General features: G+C 40.4%; 1 protein-coding gene across 2 annotated transcripts in view; it reads right to left on the bottom strand.

The window, feature by feature from the left end:
- GAA1 (glycosylphosphatidylinositol anchor attachment 1) overlaps nt 1–23,543 on the bottom strand; it is a 141,401-nt gene that overhangs the window by 108,656 nt on the left and 9,202 nt on the right. For both annotated transcript variants that reach the window (XM_067143589.2, XM_067143590.2), the window contains exon 3: nt 6,640–6,857. In XM_067143589.2, the coding sequence (XP_066999690.1) occupies nt 6,640–6,857 (218 nt within the window). The remainder of the gene's footprint in view (nt 1–6,639; nt 6,858–23,543) is intronic.

Genomic DNA, 23,543 nt, shown 5'->3' with positions numbered 1-23,543 from the left:
AAACCATCTCAATACCAAACCATACATCACCTAATCATAAATACTAAGCCTTCAATACTTCCAACACCACATTTCAGCAATACAACACCAACTCCACATTATATACCACCTCTACTTATATCACCACTTCTCCCACACCACATTCCAACGATATAACACTTATCCAACACCACATTTACCACCACTCCTCCAACTCTAAATATCAACAATCTGCCATCCTCCATCTTATATCACCACTTCTCCAACACCACATTTCAACCCTATAACATATCATAACTTATATACCACTTCTCCATCACAACATTTCAGCCTCCACACCCTTAATTACTTACTTACTCGCTATATTATTGTTTTTTGCTTCTTGTTACAATACCCTCATTACTTTTCATAACTCTCCACATGTCTGTATAGCTTCTATTTCTCCCTCCGCTCAAACTCTGATTCTGCTCGAAGCTCTCACGGGTTAACACTGACCTTACTTTTTTACCCTGATCTTGCCTTACTACACCACTACACTCAGCTCTCTCAGCTTCTTGTTGCTCACTCTCCTTGCCCCCCTCATCCATTTGTTCTTCAGCCTCTCCCCTGCACTGTCCGTCCACTGCTCTTTCCTTGCCGTTGTTCATACTTCCACTTAGCACCTCACTCTGTCTCTCTTGACACTTTTCAGTAATACTTCCGATAATTACACTTCTACCCTCGTTATCTTTCACTTGCCTATTATCTTCCACTCGTTTGTCTTCCCCATTATTCACTACACTTCTCTTAGCCTCCTCATCTTGTTTCATCCTCCGTTCTAGATCCATCAGTCTATTCACCGACCATATTCTCCTCCAGTTGTTGCCTGTCACCACTAATTCCTGTCCTCTGATGACTGCATTCAACCCCTGCTGCCTAGCTCGTATCATGTGTTTTTTAAGGGTTCTTTCATTCCTCCACGCTTCAGTTCCCATGTCCCTCCTTATCCATATTTTTTCCCTTTGCACGTTACCTGCATTACGCACCACTGTATCAGCCATCAATGTAGAAAATAATTGCACTTTGATAGGCCTATTACCTCTAAATCTTCCCACTCTTGTCACATCATCAATGTCCACTTCACTGAAATTTATTTTCATTTTACCCTGAATTATGTCCACTACTTTATAAATTATACTCGTCTTATCTTCCTTCTTCCCCTCTTGCACTCCATATATAAATAAGCATTTATTTCTGCGACTTCGGGTGTTAGCAACTACGTCGGCTTTCAGTTTCGACATCTCCTCTTCCAATCTCCCTATCTCCTCTCTTAATGCTGAAACTTCTGCACCATTTCTTCTCACCTGTGAAGCTGTGTCTTCTATCTTTTCTTGAAACCACCCCTTCATTTTTTCAAACTCCCTCGTTTGTTCCTTGATCATGTTTTTGATTTGTTCGAAGGGACATGTTTCTGCTACCACCTCTTTTACGATTTTTCTGATTGTTTCCATGTCCTCCCAGCTCATATTTCCCCTGGAAGTCGGACCTGGGTTGAGTTCTACTCCCCCGATCCAAAGCAATATCAAAATCACCGCTGCAGAAAGCATAAAGTATCCTATTTTATCCAGTTCTATTCTACATCCTCTTGTCTTCACTTCTTCTTTCTTCTTTCTTCCCTCCCAACCACCTATGCTCGCCCTTTTGCTGTTCTACACCAATCATTGCCTGTAAGCACCTCGCTGACTTCCAACACTCCGCACTTACACTACCTTCTCCCACTCCAGGGACCCTCCACTCCGTACGTCTGCACTCGCCGGTGGCTCTAGGTGAACTGAATCAAATAAAATGCACTTACCAAACGCATTATTTAATTTCAACTCATGTTAAATTGAAAATCATGTTTCATTCCTTGCAGAATGATGCATGTCAGTAGGTTATGTACAGTTTTATCAATGTTTTCAGGGATCAATGACTTTCTGTTGTCGGGCGGAATTAATTTATACGCAGGAAATGATTGTTGTACGTGGACGGACGTAACTGGGCACTGGCACTGACTGCTCGGAACATTCTTCTGGCAAAGACTGCCTGATTCCACTTACGTAGTTGATTATGGATTGAATCTTCTTCGGTCCTGGGTTTGAGTCCAACACCGCACTGAGTTGCTTATTAACTTTTTCTCCAGTTTCACCACTGGACGGCATTTAAAGAACTAATGGGTGTTTTGAATTAACTGAAGGGATTCGTGTAGAGGTGCACCGCGAATTTCTAGGCCTTTTATCGCCTTTGAAAGTGACGAATAGTGCACATGGACGAAACTGATATCATCATATACAGTTTCAGATTCAAATGCGCACTTTGCTTTACGAACACACACAGTATGACTATCATCAGTACTTTTAACTACACCTTTCACTTGATTAAACTTCTCCTGGTAGAACGATATTGCGGATAACCAAGTTCCCCATCTTGTGAGAACGAGTTCCGGCGGAAGAGAAACCTGAGGCAGATGCGTGTTGTAAAACTCTACACGAACCGGTGCTATTAGGAACAGATTATTTCCCACTTGAAATTACTTTATTGACAGATGGAAAGAGGGTTTGTATCTTTTCTGCAATACGATGCATTCATGGGTCAAACATGTGACATTGATGCGATTTGGAAAAAATACTCGATAAGAGACTAACCAGCTTTCGAAGCTGCATCTGTGACTAAAAGGCGCACTTTGTAACAATCACTCTCCGATTCACTAGACCACAGAAGTTGCAGGGAATCGTTAACAAATCTTGCAACTGTAGCGTGGTTGGATTCTTCTAGCACTTTGCACGGAAGTAAGTGAGGTTTGCCGGATTCTTCTTGAAGTTCGTAATGTATCGACCACACGAATCGGTTGTTTCATCTACTGATATCCAGACACAGTTCTCTCCTATGTCAGAATCCACGACAGAAGCATGCAATGAAAGTAAATAGTTCTTCCTAACGCTAGATTCATCTGGTATCCTTTGATTAGCACAATACTTTTCAAGAAACGAGTGTAGATGTGAATTATTCAACCTTCATACAAAAGTTTTACAAACATCAGCGGAAAATGTACTAACTTCACGCCGTGTTTCCATATCAGTTAAAAGAAGTTTTGCGTATTCATACTCTGTTCGTTTGATCTGAGCTGTGAAGTTGTTTTCGAATGCTATTCAGTTTGAAATTTTTATCGCATTGTACACTCTTGTCGCACACTTGACAGTGCACTACATCACTGTCACTTGCATATTCACTATTGCCTGATATCCACAGTTTAATTAAAAAAGGCATTTTTACATTTTAATTTGGTAAAAACACTACACTAGACGAAGAGCAAGTTAACAGATGAACGCACTTATTGAAGCAAACCTTAGGAGGCTACTGTAAGGAGGTAGGAATGTCGGAAAGGACATAGCTGTTGCAAAAAGGATCATTATCCGTATACCTGCTCATATTAAGACACTGAAAGCATTTTCTTTGATCAGGGTAGGCTTCTCGTGTTGCCAAGGGATGTACAACATATGGAGTTCATTAGATTTTCATTTCATTCAGAAATCTTACATAATCTATCACACATAAGAAAAAATATATCTGTATATGCACTAACGTTCAAAATATGCATTTGCATATGCGCATATGCATTTTTAAATAATCCGGGCCCTACACATGATGAGAATGGAAGAGGATAGAGTTCCAGAGCAAGTATTTACAGAGAATATAATGAGGAAGACAACAGGGAAGGGCCAGAAAAAGGTGGATGGATACAGTGAAGGAGAGTATAGAGAAGAAAGGAGTAAAAGTAGAAGAAATATTGGAGGAAGGAAGGGAGTGGTTGAGAGATAGAAAACTGTGGAGGTCCTTGATTCACAACCTGACCCAGAAGACTGGAAATGGGAAATCAAGAAGAAGAAATTTCTGAAATTAAAATACAAAACCAATACACTCAAAATATTGAAAGATAAACACACTAGACTACAGACAAAAATCAACAAGCAAAGAATGGGAAGAGTGATTCCAGAAGCAGAAAGAAAATTACATTCAGAAAGGATGAAACAGTATTGGGATGACAAAAAGAAAAACATCCATAAACCTGACTAGGTAGTCCTATGCTGGCTAAAAAATTAAAATAAATAATAACATGACAAGGTACACCAATACTGTAAGAGTTGTCCAAATGAAACTGAGACTTTCATTAGTTTCTGTAATGGTTTATTGTTTAAAATACATGAAGATATAGGAAGTAAAGAGAGATAACTGCCTAAATATAATCACTTGTTAGTTAAAGCAAGAGTCCCAGCGCTCCATTTAAGGATGGAAACCCTGAACGAACAAAGTCCATGGTTGACGGGGGAACCATTTTTCGACATCTTCCTGGATTCACCATTGCTTGAGAACTGGTATTCCTTGATTGAAGGGCAAGAAAGGCAAGAAAACACTGTGCCTGACCTTGTTTTGGCACGTCGTTACGCATCCATGATGAAATTTCCAGTACCATCTGAACACTGTATAGTGTGATACACACTTATTCACATGCACATTCAACATGCAACAGTAAATGTCAGCTCCGCTAACACCATCTGCCACCAAAAACTGAATAACCGACACTGGTCGATTCTGGACAAATTCATGGCAAAAACCATACCTAATCACTTTGCTTCTGCACATACAAACAGCACACTTAACACTTTCTGATGATACTAGATTTCTTCCCAACATACTTAGCCATCCACTGACACATGCGAAATGTTCTCTTTCTTCAAATTACGACTCTCGTACTAAAGTCTCAGTTTTATTTCCTACACGTCCTTTCATAATCTGTAAGGGGTAAATTCTACTTCAATAAATATCATTGAAGATGGAAGCCAGAAAGGGCGATAGAATACAAACAAAGAATAAAGACAAGCTAGTGAGAACAAAGGAAGTACCAGAAAAGAGAGACCAGGACAGGCAAGAAAACAATCATTCTCAAAACATGCGAAAGATCTGACAGAAACTATCCAACAAAGAATTACTGCCGAGATGAGATCACACAAGGAAAAAGTTTTCCATATTTCAGAAATAAATGCCAGTAAATAAATGGATAATGATCTACAAAGGATCACTCTGTGTGAAACTGAGAAAGATCCTCAAATTGACAGCAATTTATTTCGTCCATTCCATGCCAGACAATTCTTGGGACAACCCCCATTCAGTCAGTGCTGCAACAGAGAATATGAAACATTTGTCTGTGTCCTGAGTGCCTTGACACCATAGGGAGGTGCTGAGAAATCACCTTCATCAGAGCAGGGGACTGAAAACTTTCTGAGAGATTTATGATCTAGTAATCAATGGGAGTATGCATTTTCATTCTTTCTGAGTTTTCTTTTCTGTTTAGCTTTCATTGTTCTTGTAACCATCTCCTTATGGGAAAACATGATGTTGTAATAAATCTGTCCCACTTGCTACCAAACCCAGCATTTCCTCAATAAATCCAATGCCAATGAAGATATTGCAACAAAATTTGAACAAGAATATGTTCAGTGAGAGAGAAATGTGTCTAGCACCTAATTTGAACAAGAACAATTTCTAGAGCCTAATAGTTGCAACACGGATGAGCCACCAGACAGCCTCTCTGTTGTTGTCCTGTCATTTGGTTGAGTTGATTACACAATACCGTACACTGGTCATTGTTTGCAAGTATCGGTACAGTACATTGTGCACGTGAGTTCACGGAAAATGAATTGGTATACCCTGGAGGCTGGGAAAGTTTGGAGACCAACATCCATTCAGCAAGTCTACCTCTTGGGCCTTGTCAAAGAAACTGGAAACCAAGGCAACTTCATTGGATGGCCATGCAGGAGGTCATCTAAACATGTTGAAGAAATTCAGGCAGTGACAGCAGACGTACTGAGAGGGTTCAATCCTGTCTGGATGCAAAAGATGGCCACTTTCCGCGCATGATTTCGCATTCCTTACAAAAGTGAAGCGAGTCCTGTTCAAATTTTGTTGCAATATCTTCATGGGTATTGGAATTATTGAGGGAATACTAGGTTTGGGAGAAAATGGGACACACTGTACAATCACTCCCAATTCTTCCAGATCAAATTAATCTCAACCTCAAACAAGCTTATTTTGCTTTCCACTTTCATCAGATTAGTGGGCATTCACACCCACCGAGTACATTCTCGAGAGATCTTCATTCTAGAAGGGGAAGTGATATCACCCAACCCTAGAAACTATATTTCACTTACAAATGGACATAAGAAACCATTTCCCTTTTTTTCTTCATATTTAGAAGGAAAACATATCAATAAAAAATATGGTATTCCTTTAGGAAATATTAAAACAAACATTACTTTTTTTTTTTTTTTTTTTTTTGCTAGGGGCTTACGTCGCACCGACACAGATAGGTCTTATGGCGACAATGGGATAGGATAGGCCTGGGAGTTGGAAGGAAGCGGCCGTGGCCTTAATTAAGGTACAGCCCCAGCATTTGCCTGGTGTGAAAATGGGAAACCACGGAAAACCATCTTTAGGGCTGCCGACAGTGGGATTCGAACCCCCTATCTCCCGGATGCAAGCTCACAGCCGCGCGCCTCTACGCGCACGGCCAACTCGCCCGGTAACAAACATTACATGCTGGCATTTTCATTTAATAATTTTCAAATTAAATGAATGGTGTCTTACCTTTCCTTGTCCCAGAGGAGAATTCAGAGTGAAATTGTGTGTATATGTATCCAGACTAAGTTGACCAAATTTGGCCAGAAGCCAAGAGTACGGAATACCATCAGGAAATCTGTTAGCTTCTTCAACTAGCTCTGCTAAATATTTTTTTGCCATACCATCTTCATCAAATTCACCCTTCACCAGACCAGGAAGCAATGCATTTTCTGAGAAATATGTTCCTGGAAAGAAATACATTAAATACTTCAAAAACATGTGATAAATTAGAAAGATGAGCTATGGTGGTGGTGGTGGTGGTGGTGGTGGTGGTGGTGGTGGTGGTGGTGGTGGTGGTGGTGGTGGTGGTGGTGGTGGTGCTTGTTTCAAGAGGCAAAACAACAGGATTATCAGTTAAAATAATAACTTGTCCTTGAAGTTAGACAGACAGGGACTTGAAAAAAAAAATGGCGTATGGCTTTTAGTGCCGGGAGTGTCCGAGGACATGTTCGGCTCGCCAGGTGCAGGTATTCTGATTTGACACCCGTGGGTGACCTGCGCGTCGTGATGGGGATGAAATGATGATGAAGACGACACATACACCCAGCCCCCGTGTCAGCGAAATTAACCAATGATGGTTAAAATTCCCGACCCTGCCAGGAATCGAACCCGGGACCCCTGTGACCAAAGGCCAGCACGCTAACCATTTACCCATGGAGCCGGACAGGGACTTGAAGACCTCTACATATTAAGTTAATTAAAAAGTCACTATCACCTGTAACAATATTTCTTTCTTTCTTCTTTCTGTAACACTTTTAAGAAAGGATTCTGGAAATATTCAATACAACATTCACCACTCCCTCAGGAGAAAAATGGCCAGTACATAATTTAATTAAAGATACGTTACAACTGGCTTTACGTCGCACCAACAGATAGTCTTATGGTAACTGTACCGGGCGGTACACCTCCACTCCGCGAATTTAAAATGTGCGCCTGTGGAAACTCCTCTGCTGGAGGAAGTCTGAACTTTATTTACCCTATTAATTTTCTAGTTTCTCAGAAGATGTCACCACATGGAAATTTTTGAGTTTGTGAACTGTGTCATTTTCGACGTACTTTTGTTTTGCTTGAAGTAAGAAGTGTGAACTTTCTCTTCTAGAGGACACCACTGAAAATCTACAATAGTGCACCCTAGTGGGAAGAAAAATAACTGTTCTTTGGAGAAAATTTTATTTCAAAAGTTTGTTCTTTGTTAAATTTCTTTCTGTTATTGTTTAAGTTGGCTGTATACCCCTCTCTTTCCCCTTGTTTTGCATTTGACCAATCCCGAATTTCTGTTATTAATTTCTGACCAATCATTGGTATCTTCCCCCAACTTGAATATGTTTCTATACCCTAACCAATAAAAAGTTTGTGGGAGGGTGTTTTCTTTCCCCTAACACCTAGAACCTTCCGCGAGAGGATATAAACTGCTGATTTTTGGGTCTCCGGGCCACTTCTGTTCCATCTTTCAGTGTATTAAGTACATAGCAGGAGGCGGGAAGCGCCTCTTTCTCCGGCAGCGGTCAACTATAAGGTAATGGCCGATTAATATATTCTTTCTTTGCTAGCTCAGCAGTTTAACTCTCGGGGCGGGTGCGAAGCGTTCCACCATGTAACCTTTTCCTAAAATGTAAATGTAACTACTCTTTTCATCTATTCTCTTGGAAAGCTACATTCTGGGATAGAGAGTGCTAACCCTCTCGAGCTCCCACTCATATTGTTTTGAGGTGAACTTATTTTTCTCAACCTATTCTTCGTTAATGTAAAACAAATTGTTCTCTTCTTAAGTCACCTCTTTAGTATGGGATTAGCCCTTGTATTAACGGCCTAGCGCCAAGTAGGTCTTAATCTAGTGTATTAGGAGTGCAAGTGCGCCTCCTCTCAAATTGTTATTTTAGAGGTCATTTAATTAACATTCTTTTCGTTTAATAGACCTCAGTAGATTGGGTATTTTACCCCTGTGTTTATGTCCGTTGAGGACAGCTTGAAGGTGGAGTTTGGTGTGGCCTGGGAGAGGCTTAAATTTGAGAGCGAGTGGCTCTTTTGAAAATTGTATGTTGTATGCCTCGAGGAGGCTTTTCAGTGTAATTTGGAGCAAGGTCTCCTAGGTATGAATGGGTTTTCTGCCCCTCTGTTAAAACTTGTGTTTGGGGTAAAACTGAGCTGATTGCCCAAGCATTGTGAACTCGGGGCGCGAAGCCCAAATTCTGTAAATATTGTAACTACCTTATTTTGACTTGCTATTCTGTACCTGCCATGCTTGTTACTTATTTATTTTGAAAAGAAAATATAACCGTATTAAATTTTAAATTTACTTTACAGGCACTATAATTTCGTAGCTTGAGATCCATTCACACCCGCACCTTCTTTCACCTCTACCTACCGCTAAAACACGGTAACAAGTGGTAGCAGAGCGTGGTTGAATGGGTCTCAATTTAGCCCCTTTTGACGGCTAAACATTGTTTGTTCCGAACTCTAACTATTTTCCCAGTTGCTGGAATTTTTTGAGTTTTTCAAAATTGTTCTGTCACCATGCCCGGCCCTCGCGATGTTCTCCATCTTAACTATTTGCGCAAGGAGGAGTTGATCTATGAATTAACTATCAGAAATGTGCAATCTGGAGGCACGGTTGCAGTAGACACTAACAAGCTTAGAGAGTCCCTTGATTTGCCCATTTCCATCCCCAATTTGGGAGAGAAAGAAATTGATGACTCTCTTTCCACGATCGTCGAGAATATTACTGGGCTAGCTTCTGTAGTTAGTTTTTTTGATGAAAATGATCCGTCTCCTAATCAAATTAAGCGTGTGCAAGGCAGGCTATATCATTTTTCGAATAGGGTTAACGATCTGTTGTCTCTAAAACTGAATGACGTTCAGAGGAAGGAAGCTAGTACGCTCCTGGAAAATATTTCCGAATTATCTAGTAAGGTCACTCAATTGTTAACTGGGGAAGTTCCTCCCAAATCTGATCAACCCACCATAGTGAATGCAGGTAGTGAGGAAGCGCCTCCCAAGGGAGAAGTTAATAGGATAACCGTTGCTGCTCAAACTATCCCTGCCCCATTGGACAACGAATCTGAACGTCGTGCATCTTTGAGTAACATCCGTTCTGAATTAACTTCCTTGCCATTGAAACCTTTACCTACTATGTCACCCGGGTTTAGCAGCTTGCCTCATCCATTGGCAATGTTGCTCAGAGGTATCTCTAAGTTTTCCGTTAATACCACCAGTGATGTAATTTCTTTTTTAAGATTTCTAGTTGAATTTCAGGATCATGCCCTTGTGTTTTCTCTTTCTCCATGTCAAATTTTGCAAATTATCTATCCGTATGCTATTGGTATTCTCTCAGATAAAATCGTAAGAGCCATTGCCGAGCAATCATCTATTGAGGATTTCCATGCCCATTTGCTAGCTAACTTCATCCCGGCTAGGGCCAGGTCCTCCCTTATTCAGAAGTACTATTACCGTGTACAACGCTTGGATGAAAACTTGGCTGATTTCATACAGGACATTAAGTTTTATACTAGGGTGTTTGCTCTTCATTTCCCTGAGGATCAGATTGTACAAGCTATTGTGGAAGGGATTTCACCACCCTACAGGTCATATTTGTGTTTCGCGGCGTGCCCGCAAACTTTCTCTGAACTTGAAGCGTTGGCCGTCTCAGCGGAAGGAGTTAGATACGCCGATTCTTTGCGTGTCGCGAAAGAACCCCCGCCTTCCTTTAGTAATACTCGGCCTCCACCTTGCCGACCAGTCAATCCCCGTAAATGTTATGCTTGCGGGTCGCCTGACCATCTGCGCAACAAGTGTCCACTGATCAAGTCAAGTGGGACAAGGAATGGAGCCGGGTCATCACAAGGCTGTTTTAAGTGTGGGGCCTTCTCACATATCGCCAAGAATTGCCCAAACTCAAATAGCACCCCCTCCTGCTCAACTTCTGGTGCAAATTCCACCTATGCCAATACTAAAAAGCGACTAGTGGCTTCGGCTGAGTCGACTAATCCATCTTCCCGAGACTCAGCCCCTAGTAAACAGGTTGTAAATGCGGAGAACGATCAGCCTTCAAATTCATCTTTTGAATGCCCTAAAGAATGTCTTAGGATTGCGGCGGATACCCCCGCACCTGTTCCTTTTCTTAAGATTGAGTTAAATAACGAGCCTATAACAGCTCTCTTAGATTCAGGCAGTGTTTGTTCGATTATTTCGGCTGAACGGTATTCTAAATTGAAAACGGTTTGTAAACTTCCTGACTATGTCTCTTCTCCTGTTCAATACGTATCGGCTAATTCATCTCCATTAGAAATTCTAGGTTCCTTACTGGTCAAAATTCGTATTTTTAAGTTTACATGGAATGTTAAATTGTTTGTGGCCAAGCAATTGTCTTGCCCCATTATATTGGGAGCTGACTTTATTTCTCACACTGGTCTTGTGCTCGATCTCCAGTCTAGGTCGTGCACATTCAAATTTGCTTCTAATTGTAAAATCCCACTATTAAAGTGTAATTCTGTGTCATGTTCTTCTATTTCGCCTACCCAGGATGAGATGTTGTTAGACCTTAGACATCTACCTGAGAAGCAGGCTGATAGTATTCGCAAACTGTGTCTGTCGTTTCCCGAGGTGTTCTCTGATACTCTTGGTGTTACTGACCTTATTGAATACAAAATTGAGGTCACGGATTCGATTCCTGTCCGTTTTCCACCTTATAGGCTATCTCCACCTAAAATGAAGGCTCTGAAAGAAATTATCGATCAGATGTTGAAGGATGGTATTATTAGGCCCTCTAAGTCGGCGTATTCATCGCCTATTTTTCTAGTCCCGAAACCCCAAGGAGGCTTCAGGCCTGTCATTGATTACAGGGCTCTCAATCGGAAGGTGGTGTTGCAATCTGTGCCCCTTCCTGACCTACATTCTTGTTTTTCATGGTTTCGTAAGGCCAAGTTCTTCACCATCTTGGACTTGAATCAGGCCTATAATCAAATTCCCCTTGCCGAAGAGTCTAAACACCTTACAGCGTTTGCCACGGACTGGAATTTATATGAATACAACCGCGTACCTTTCGGGCTCCCCACGGGGGCAGCTGTGCTCACTAGGCTACTAGATAGGGTCTTCTCCGACATCAAATTCGAGTACTTATATCACTACTTAGATGATGTCGTATTTTCAGAGACTTTTGAAGAACATCTAGATCATCTGCGAGAAGTTCTCGATCGCCTTCGTAAGGCTGGGTTAACTGTTAAGTTGTCCAAGGTTGCCTTTGCTAAGCCCTCTATGTCATTCCTAGGACATATTGTGTCACCCGATGGTGTAGCAGTCGATCATTCTAGAACACAGGCCATCCGTGATTTTAAACCTCCCAAGGACATTAAAGGTATCGCCAGGTTCATTGGTATGGTGAATTTCTTCAGGAAGTTTATTCCTAACTTCGCTAATAGAGCGGCGCCCTTAAACCTTCTTCGTAGGAAAGGCATCAAATTCGAGTGGGGACCTTCTCAACAAGCCGCTTTTGAAGACCTTAAATTAGCACTTTGTAATGCCCCTGTACTTGCTATGCCTGATTTCTCGAAGAAATTCATTGTCCAAACCGACGCATCGTCGTCGGCGGTAGCTGCAGTCCTTCTCCAAGAGACTGAACTAGGGAGGCGCCCCATCGCCTATGCATCTAGGACTCTCTCGGCTCAAGAAGCAAAGTACTCCATATATGAGCTTGAAGGTTTGGCAGTCTTATTCGCCTTAGAAAAGTTCCGTCTCTATCTGGAACACGTCAAATTCGACCTGGAGACAGATAATCAAGCCTTAAGCTGGGTCTTAGGTAGACCGCGTCGTACTGGTCGTATAGCCCGTTGGGCCATCCGTATTTCTGCCTTCCAATTTGATGTTAGACATATCAGAGGTATCGAAAATGTTGTTGCTGATGGACTCAGCCGTATGTTTTCTAACGACGTCGACACCCACGAACCGGTCGACAGTTCATCACCTTCCGAGTCCATACTATCTGAGGTTAATGCCATCCTAACAGATGCTCCCATGCTTTTTAGGGATATCGAGAAATACCAACGTGAAGATCCGACGCTGGCTCCGATAATGGAAACCCTTTCTTCTGGGGAACATGTTGTCCCTTATGTTCTGAGGAATGGGGTTCTATGTTGCCCTTCGAGGCATGATAAGATGATGAAAGTTGTTGTTCCAGCTGTTCTTGTACCTATGATCTTCAAATATTATCATGAGACCCCATTAGGAGGGCATCTTGGTATCTTTAAAACTCGTGAAAAAATTCGTGATATGTTCATCTGGAAAGGTATGGACGGTGAAATCCGCGAACTAGTAAAGGCTTGTAAATCCTGTTTGCTTAGTAAACCGACCATGTCCACCAAGGTAGGCCTCTTGTCTTCTCAGCAAGCGTCGCGCCCCATGGAACGCCTGTATATTGATTATGTAGGACCCTTCCCCCAGTCAAAGGGTAATGCCAACAAGTTCATCTTTGTGTGTGTAGATGGTTTTACCAGATTTTCTTGGTTATTTCCGACTAAGCTGGCTACCGCTCAGTCCACCATTACTTGCTTAAATTCTATTTTTGCTTCTTTTGGTCCGTGCCAATATATGGTATCTGATAATGCTAAGGCTTTTACATCTAATTTATTTCGTAAATTCTGTTTTGACTTGTCCATCTCTCATGTAACTACTTCGGCTTATTACCCTCAACCATCTCTGGCTGAACGGGTTAACCGTAATCTCAGGTCCGCACTTATTGCCTATCATCATGAAGATCCTTCCAGGTGGGACACGTCCCTGCATTGGATAGCTTTTGCTTTGAATTCGGCGGTTCATGAATCTCACAAGTTTACTCCAGCTTCTTTGATGTTCAAGTTTGTTCCCAACACGCCGCTCTCTAACCTCTGGTCTCTGAGTGACATTCTACCCGAGACAATAGATCCGGACAACATTAAAGATCTTTGGAAGAAGGCTAAAGCCAATCTTAAAGTGTCTCATGAAAAGGTTAGGGAAAGGTATGATCGTGGACGGAGACCCACCCCTTTGAAGGTAGGTGACCAGGTTATGGTCAAGAATTTTGTTCCCGCGGGCAAGCTTGCCCCCAGATTTCATGGGCCATGCATCATTCTCGATTTTCCTACTCCGGTTACATTGTTAGTAAGCAATCCAGCCACCGAGAGGATATCTAGGGTTCACCTGTCCCAGGTGAAACCGGTGTAAATTTGTTTCAACTTGCTTCATATAATTTGATAGGAATATGATGGTTATATATATATATTTTTTTTTTTTTTTTTTTTTTTTTTTTGAGTTCCACTCTTAAGGCATTCTGCTCCTATTTTATTTTATATGTAAGCATTTCTTGTAAACCTCCCCCGATTGTTAAACTGCCATCCTGTCCTTGTCACGGCCATTACCACGCTCCCGTCTCCTGCTCCACTACACACAGTGGCTGGCTTAGATGAAATGCCATGGATATCTGCACGCCGCTGGCCCCTCAATCTCTCTACATGCCTGTGCCCTCAAAGAAAAATGATGGTCCAACACAATTCTGCCGCCTAGCTTTAATGTTTCAGTGCCCCCGCAGCCGCGCGGCGCTGTGCCGCGGCTGGGTTCGAGGACGGGCCCCCTCGGCCCCAGCGAGGACGACATGTGCACGGCGAACCGGAGCTCTCCTCCCGGCCAAGGCTGATGTGCGGCGCACGACCTGCTACTTGCCCGCAGCCTGTATATGTTCACCGCGGGTGCGGCGTGCTTCAACACTTCTGCTCCCCTCATAGTGCGGGCGAGCGGTATCTCAGGGTACTTGAGGGGTCCGAGCGGCTTCCTTTGGACGCAAGCTGTAACGGCCGGTCTGGCCATCCAACTTAGCCTACATCAACTACATAGACATTCCTGTTCAACCTTAATACCGTTTCATGGGAATTCAACAGCAATATTTGGTGGACATTGCAAAATTTTTCTTCACTTTTAAGTATTAAAAGTTTATCCTCAGAATTCAACTACTACAAACAGAAAGACTTTACTTCACTTGCAACAACAAAATTTTGAAACTGAAACAAACCAAATTAAGAAAATCTCATAAATGCTTCTGCAATCTATCTTCATATTCACATCATAACTTGGAACTTGTTTCAAACTGACTTCATGTGTCATCCCTCGAGGAACTTTTGGGGGGGGAGGTCTGTACCGGGCGGTACACCTCCACTCCGCGAATTTAAAATGTGCGCCTGTGGAAACTCCTCTGCTGGAGGAAGTCTGAACTTTATTTACCCTATTAATTTTCTAGTTTCTCAGAAGATGTCACCACATGGAAATTTTTGAGTTTGTGAACTGTGTCATTTTCGACGTACTTTTGTTTTGCTTGAAGTAAGAAGTGTGAACTTTCTCTTCTAGAGGACACCACTGAAAATCTACAATAGTGCACCCTAGTGGGAAGAAAAATAACTGTTCTTTGGAGAAAATTTTATTTCAAAAGTTTGTTCTTTGTTAAATTTCTTTCTGTTATTGTTTAAGTTGGCTGTATACCCCTCTCTTTCCCCTTGTTTTGCATTTGACCAATCCCGAATTTCTGTTATTAATTTCTGACCAATCATTGGTATCTTCCCCCAACTTGAATATGTTTCTATACCCTAACCAATAAAAAGTTTGTGGGAGGGTGTTTTCTTTCCCCTAACACCTAGAACCTTCCGCGAGAGGATATAAACTGCTGATTTTTGGGTCTCCGGGCCACTTCTGTTCCATCTTTCAGTGTATTAAGTACATAGCAGGAGGCGGGAAGCGCCTCTTTCTCCGGCAGCGGTCAACTATAAGGTAATGGCCGATTAATATATTCTTTCTTTGCTAGCTCAGCAGTTTAACTCTCGGGGCGGGTGCGAAGCGTTCCACCATGTAACCTTTTCCTAAAATGTAAATGTAACTACTCTTTTCAACTATTCTCTTGGAAAGCTACATTCTGGGATAGAGAGTGCTAACCCTCTCGAGCTCCCACTCATATTGTTTTGAGGTGAACTTATTTTTCTCAACCTATTCTTCGTTAATGTAAAACAAATTGTTCTCTTCTTAAGTCACCTCTTTAGTATGGGATTAGCCCTTGTATTAACGGCCTAGCGCCAAGTAGGTCTTAATCTAGTGTATTAGGAGTGCAAGTGCGCCTCCTCTCAAATTGTTATTTTAGAGGTCATTTAATTAACATTCTTTTCGTTTAATAGACCTCAGTAGATTGGGTATTTTACCCCTGTGTTTATGTCCGTTGAGGACAGCTTGAAGGTGGAGTTTGGTGTGGCCTGGGAGAGGCTTAAATTTGAGAGCGAGTGGCTCTTTTGAAAATTGTATGTTGTATGCCTCGAGGAGGCTTTTCAGTGTAATTTGGAGCAAGGTCTCCTAGGTATGAATGGGTTTTCTGCCCCTCTGTTAAAACTTGTGTTTGGGGTAAAACTGAGCTGATTGCCCAAGCATTGTGAACTCGGGGCGCGAAGCCCAAATTCTGTAAATATTGTAACTACCTTATTTTGACTTGCTATTCTGTACCTGCCATGCTTGTTACTTATTTATTTTGAAAAGAAAATATAACCGTATTAAATTTTAAATTTACTTTACAGGCACTATAATTTCGTAGCTTGAGATCCATTCACACCCGCACCTTCTTTCACCTCTACCTACCGCTAAAACACGGTAACAGTAACAATGGGACTGAAAAGGGCTAGGCATGAGAAGGAAGCAGCCGTGGCCTTGATTAAAGTACAACCACCAGCATTTGCCTGGTATGAAAACAGGAAAGCATGGAAGACCGTCTTCAGGGCTCCTGACAGTGGGGTTCAAACTAAAGATATGTCAAACATGTATCCTTCATCACAATTATACTAATTTCCTGATATTCATAATTTGTTTCTTCTTCACTGCCCTTTTTTTTAATTCACATAAACATTAGGAAAAATAGAAAGTAACCTTAAGAATTTTTAAGTGGGCATGATAAAAATTAAGTTTTTTTTACAGACACCGCATTGGCAGCTATAGTGACTACCCAAGTTTAATCTTTAAGTTACGAAAATTCTTAATTAAAAATACAGAATTATATAACATTATATCACTGCATAACAGCCACAATGATTTTAAGTTTCACCTATATATATTTTTTTTTTTTTTTTTTTCATTAGAAATGTACAATTACTACATAAAATATCTCAAGTAGTAGATTATGTCATGGGACGACATCTTTATTAAAGAAGTAGATGTAATGCAATCAAACTCTGCTCTTTATATTTTGTCACAGATGTACTACATTGCCCTAATAAAGCTATCTCACCAGGCCGAGTGGCTTAGACGGTTAAGGCACTGGCCTTCTGACCCCAACTTCGCAGGTTCGATCCTGGCTCAGTCCGGTGGTATTTGAAGGTGCTCAAATACGACAACCTTGTGTCGGTAGATTTACTGGCACATAAAAGAACTCCTGCGGGACTAAATTCCGGCACCTCGGTGTCTCCGAAAACCTTAAAAGTAGTTAGTGAGACATAAAGCAAATAACATTATTAATATTAAAATAAAACTATCTCAACACCATCATTCCTAGCGATGGCATGTTTTTTGTTTCTTTTCTGCATTCTTTCCTACTTATTTCATATTTACAATAATGATGATGATAATAATAATAATAATAATAATAATAATAATAATAATAATAATAATAATAATAATAATAATAATACTGATTTTACGCCCCTAAATGTTTACAGTTTTCAGAGATGTCGAGGTGCCTAAATTTTGTTCTGCAGGAGTTCTTTATTGTGCCAGTGGATCTAACGACATAGGGCTGATGTTTTAAAGCACCTCTGAATACCACTGGACTGAGCTAGCCGGGATAGAACTCGTCAACATGAGTTCAGAATGCTAGCGCTCTACTGCCTGAGCTACCCAGTCCGGCAGATGTAATATTGCTGCTGAAGGGATTATGAAGATATGTTTACTCTAGGTGTACAAAAACTAACCCATCAATGACAGGTACAACAGCACCTAGTTTATACAAAGTCATATCTTCAGTTTATAACATGTTCAAAAAGTTAAGATATAAAAACTGAAACCAAAAATATTAATAATATTTTGTTTACATAATAATCTGTGTTCAACTGACAGAACATGTTTATATTCTTATCATCAAGTCAATGATGTAAATTGCAGCTTCTAACCAATCAGATCACATCTAGTTCATACACTTCATTTTTAGTACCAACTTGTCTCAACTCAGTGTAGATATGTTCTAACACTCGTCTTTACTTCAATCATAACTAGTGACCTGTCGCAGCAACAGCTGTGAACTAAAAATTAAACTGATGCACCGAGATAAGTAAATACGAATTTTGTCAAAACTTTAGCCCTGTGCTTTGTTAAGGGTCAGGCAAAAGCAAGATGTAACAAGAACTGCCTCCTTTTAAATTTGAAAGGCAGGTTACTGTCAATAGACACCAAACCAATCCTAGGTAGATAAATAACCTGATAATTGTAAGCACCTGTAATGACTTCTAATTTTATAATTTTGTCATACATTTCTCTATCATACGCACTCCATTTACTAACCCAAAAGCCAAGTGCATATTTCGTATAAGCATTACAATTGCACTAACTTTCAATTTTAATACATGTGGAGGCATTCCAGATGGCATAATGGAGTGTAGTTATCCTAAGAGTATGCTGCTTATGAAATCTGTGTCAGCATCACCATCTGACAGAGTATCACACTATTATTCCTTAAAACTTCCTGCGATTAGGTGAAGAAAGTCTTCATTTATGCTGTTACAGTCATCATTAAAGGGACTTTTCTGTTATAGTAAGCTGAAGAATTAAAGTTTACACAATCGCCGAAAACTTGACTTACCTATGAATCGTTACTTACAAAGTCATTGGAACACTTTTAATTATTTCCTAATTTCCAAATTCCTTTCCGGAAGGCATTGCACGCATATCTATTTTCAAGTCCAATAGTTTAATTTTTAGCCATATTTGAGCATTCTGGATACACGCCTCAATTACCTGAGCTCTTCCACCTTTGGTAATCACAGGAAGAATTTGGCAAAAATCTCCCCCAAATACGACAATCTTACCACCCACGTATTTTTCACACCTCATAATGTCCTTTAGTAGGCTACGAATGCAATTAACTGCTAACGCAGAAATCATCGAAGCTTCAACAACAACAACAACAACAATAATAATTGTACCGGTTGGTACACCTATACGCCGCACATTTGAATTTTCCGCCTTAAAGTACTCCTCTACAGCTGAAACTCTGAACTTTAAAACTGAATTAATTCAACCGTTCATCAGAAGATGTCATTGTGTTAATTTCGAATTGTGTTTGTTTACTAATTATCAAGAAGTGTGGACATTCTCTCACAGATGTCTCTACCAAAAAACTATGATCATGCACCCTGGTGCGAAGTGAAGGAACTTTTTGAAGAAATTTTGTATTCAGAAGTTTTGGTCTTTGCTAAATTTTGTTTTCTCATTTGTGGGTTGGCAATATTAATCTTTCTTTCCGCCAGTTTTGAACTTAGCCAATCCCGAATTTCTTTAATTAATTTTCGACCAATTGTGTCCTTCTTCTTCACATTTGATGTGTAAACATTAGCAGACCCCTAAACGCATGTCGGTGTGTCTTAATTATTCATGAAAGGTCTCAAATCTTCCACGAGGGTATAAAAACTGCTGATTTTCTTGTCTCTCGGCCACTGGTACAACATCTAGCTTAGTGTATGGAAGTATAGCAGGAGGCGGGAAGCACCTCTCTCATCCGCCAGCAGCTCTTCTACAAGGTAATGGCCTTTTAACATCTTTATTTCTTGCTAGCTCAGCAGTTTAGCCCTCGGGGAAGGTCCGAAACCTTTTCAATGTAACCTACCTTTCTAAAAATGTAACTTAGTGCCGGCTTAGGTAAAAGTTTCTTATTACTTTAACTGTAAATCGGGGATAGAGAGTGCTTTACCCTCTCGAGTTCCCCTTCATTTTTGATTGGAGGTGTCTATGTTTTCATAACCGATTTTCTATTCTTAATGTATTAAAATTTTCTTATACGAGTCACCTCCCTAGTGTGGGATTAGCCCCTGTTTAATCAGCCTAGTGCCCCTTAGGTTTTAACACGTGTTCATGTAGGAGTACAAGTACATGCCTCCATTCATCTTGGTATTTTGGGCCATTTAATTAATCTGTTCTTTTCCACAAAGGCCCAGTAGATTGGGTACAAGATACCCCTGTTTCTTTGTAGGTGTGCCTTGAGGGCAGTTGATAGTAATGTTGGTTGTTGCCTTTGATAGGCTCAGAAAATTGAGAGCAGGTTAGCTCTCTTACTTGTGGTAAATGTGCCTCAGAGAGGCTTGAGATTCAAAGGTGGGAGCAAGGGCTCCATGTTATAAGGGGATTTCTGCCCTTTGGTAATATGTGGTTGTGAGCTGAGAGCTAAGGAATTGTGAAAATTAGGGCTTGTGGCCCAGATTGTTAAAGTCTCTCTAAATCTTGACTTTCTTGGTCTTGTACCTTATTTGACTTCTTGTTATTTGTTAAAATCTGAAATTTTTATGTGAAAATTGTTAAGTTTTGAAAATATAACCTTTATTGAAATTTTAATTCATCTTTCGGCCTTGTAGTTAGACCCATTCCAGCCCACACCTTCTTTCACCTCTGCTGATCCACCAAAACACCGTAACAACAACAACAACAACAACCATAATAATAATAATAATAATAATAATAATAATAATAATAATAATAATAATAATAATAATAATAATAATAATAAAGGCTGATTTTTGCAAAACGTCTGCTTCTGAGCTGTTCCATTTAATACACGAAACTGAACTTTGTGTTACTGAAACAGGCAAACCAAATGTTTAGTGAACTGTCTTACCATCTGGTAATAACAAAGCTGCAACATGGAGTAAAGAATACAGGAAGCTGCCCAATACACTACTCTCCATGTCTATCGCTCGAAGCCAACTGCCATACCCCCCCCATGTAGAGCAAAACATGGCAGTTTTTACAGTGTAGATATATATAAACTAAGACATTCTCTCAGGAGTAGGGAAACATCGAATCACACAATTATGTAAAATTGTTTTCAAAATAACACGGCAATCAACTGTAACAAAATTATCCGGTCAACAGGCCTATTAATGCTTTATTACTAAGCTCTACAGAAGCATTTCTCATGACTTTCAGGCTTAAATCCACTCATTTGCCACCTGACTAACGATACTATAAATTGAGTATCTGGAAAATAGATGTAAAACACCAGATATCAGTAAAGACAAAGAGTAGGCAATTAATAACGGCATACCAGAATCTGAATGCTTGAGGGGAATCTGCAATAAATCACCAAACTGGGCTTAGCAACATTGTTTACTATATATTTTATAGTGGTGTTGGTGGTGGTGATTATTGTTCTAATAGGAAGTACAACAATCAAGTAAACCATCCTCTATTAACACTAATCAGAGGAAAAAGATGGAAGGGATCCAAAACTTCGCGAAAGGAAGATATTTGCCAAAGAAAGACAAGGGCCATGAAGGGCGTGAAAATGACACTCCCTAGGCCTTCACACATAATATCGTGATGGTCAGAAAAGAAAAAAAGTTCACCAAAGGAGGTTGGATAGAATACATGAAAGTGAGGAGTCTGACACAAGTGGAAGCAATGTGGTACTCAGCTAAGGGCCCCGCGGTCGCCAAGCCCATACTCTCAAGTTAAGGGCCAATTGGGCCACTTTTGGTCACCTTTAACGTCATGCAGGGGATACCATGGGCTTCTTTCTATTGCCACCACCCACAATAGCATACATATTTCAAGGGCGGTAAGTCTAACCTAAAAATTCTTATGAAATGTGGATGGTGCTTATGGGACTACAAAATACTAGCACAATAACAATGGAGGTAATATTATATATTATAAGCCATACTTAGAATCTTAGCTATTAAATGTTATTCCAGGAATATTTTTGGTTTTCTGATTCCCGCAACCATACACACAACACGACATTATAATAGCTACAACACCAACATAATATTAGTACCATACACACAACACGACATTATAATAGCTACAACACCAACATAATATTAGTACCATACACACAACACGACATTATAATAGCTACAACACCAACATAATATTACTGTCTCTTTTACATATTAGTGTGTCGTACACTGTTCACGTCTGAAAATTCTCGCAATTACAACTTGCATTCACTGTATTCACTTCAATGAGCTGTAATGGGTTTGAATGTCAAAAACCAACATGTGTTCTCGCGCCTGTATATGACCACGCCCCCTATGTAGAGCACTGTCATTGGGCTTCACTCTCAGAGCTCCAAGGAATCTCCCTGTATTCTGTAGGCCTACTCCCTGAACTGCAATTCCTTTGCATGCAGCAGCAAAAGCAACCTCACCTCTGCTTAAACATGAATAAACAAATGTTTTCCTGCAGCTTCCTAGAGCTTCCTAAAAAAATAAAAAATAAGAAAGATGCTCTGAGTAGATTTCACAGAGCCATCTATCAGACTAAAATACAAACATGTGCATAGACAACTTTCATAGAGCCATCTACTGGCAAATACTGTTAACTGCAATGACCCAAGCATCGTATTATTCAAATTATTATTTTATGCAATTAAAGGACTCAATGAAATAAAAATATTTTTCTAGTAATCCTGAGATGGAGACCTTTCTTTCGATGTATAACACATAGGTGTTAGTATTGCAGTTTTCTCACAGTATTGAGTTACACATTCAAATTATATATATAGATTATATACAACATTCGGTCATGGAAACCAAGCAACACTGCTGAGGATGTAATCGTACTGACCACTACATGAAGGCCATCTGGCTGGGCATAGTCGTCTTGACAGGCCAAAGGGCTACTATCACCAGGGGATTTCTAATTTTTTATTTCCAACAACTGCATATACTCTGATTCAATCTTTCAACGATATAATAATAGCCGACAAGTCAAGACTTATAATACCAATAATTCCCTATGGGAATCAACATCTATATCAAGTCAAGACTTTGTTCTCAACTTGTCAAGCAAACATCAGCTTGACCTTAGCCTCCCAATTCTTGTAACTCTCAATCAGTGCTTTATCACCACCATAAGTTTGACCCTATGCAATGTTTATTAAACATAAACCTAGCATATGACAGGAGGATATTGTCAGGTAATTAGTGTAAAAGCGGATTTTAACACTTTGTTATTCTGCCACTTACACCTGTCTGACTTCCTTACAATGAAAGTTCTAGGGCTGATTTCATCAACCTGAGTTAACCTACAGAGTTTTAACTCTGAATTTGACTATTCATTCTGTTTCATCAAGGAGGGTTAATTTTAACTCTAGGTGAAGGCCGGAATTATGTTAAAATAATAATAATCGTATGGCCTCAGCTACCGTATGCAGACATTTCGATTTGACGCCATCTGGCTGTCTGCTCGTCAATTTCGACATTCCGTTTTACTCTAGGTCCGCTAGATGGCAGACAGAGTAAACCGGATCTCTCTTGGGCGTCTATGGCTGAGATTTAATTAATTTTGTCGGGTAAATACCAAATGTATCACCAGAGATCTTTTACATGCCGACATCGTATGACATGGAGTGTCGAATGGACTTTTCTCCGCCCTTCAAAAATCCGACTACCTATGCCGGGTTTGAACCCCTCCTTTCACCTGGGTTAAACTGTTAACTCGAGGTTAAGAGCAAAATGGCCACCATATATCATGCGTTTGATGCAGAGTTGCTTTATTTAGATTTGTTAACGGGTGTCCTAACAGAAATAGGCCTATAATAAGAAGGAACGTCAAAATCTATCTGAGAAACTATTTCTGAAGAGGTATAGACTGTCAAAAACCGTTGTCAGTAAAATCGT

This window comes from Anabrus simplex, chromosome 3 (genome assembly GCF_040414725.1).
Source record: "Anabrus simplex isolate iqAnaSimp1 chromosome 3, ASM4041472v1, whole genome shotgun sequence".
Taxonomy (NCBI): Eukaryota; Metazoa; Arthropoda; class Insecta; order Orthoptera; family Tettigoniidae; genus Anabrus; species Anabrus simplex.
This window is presented reverse-complemented; position numbering and strand designations above follow the sequence as displayed.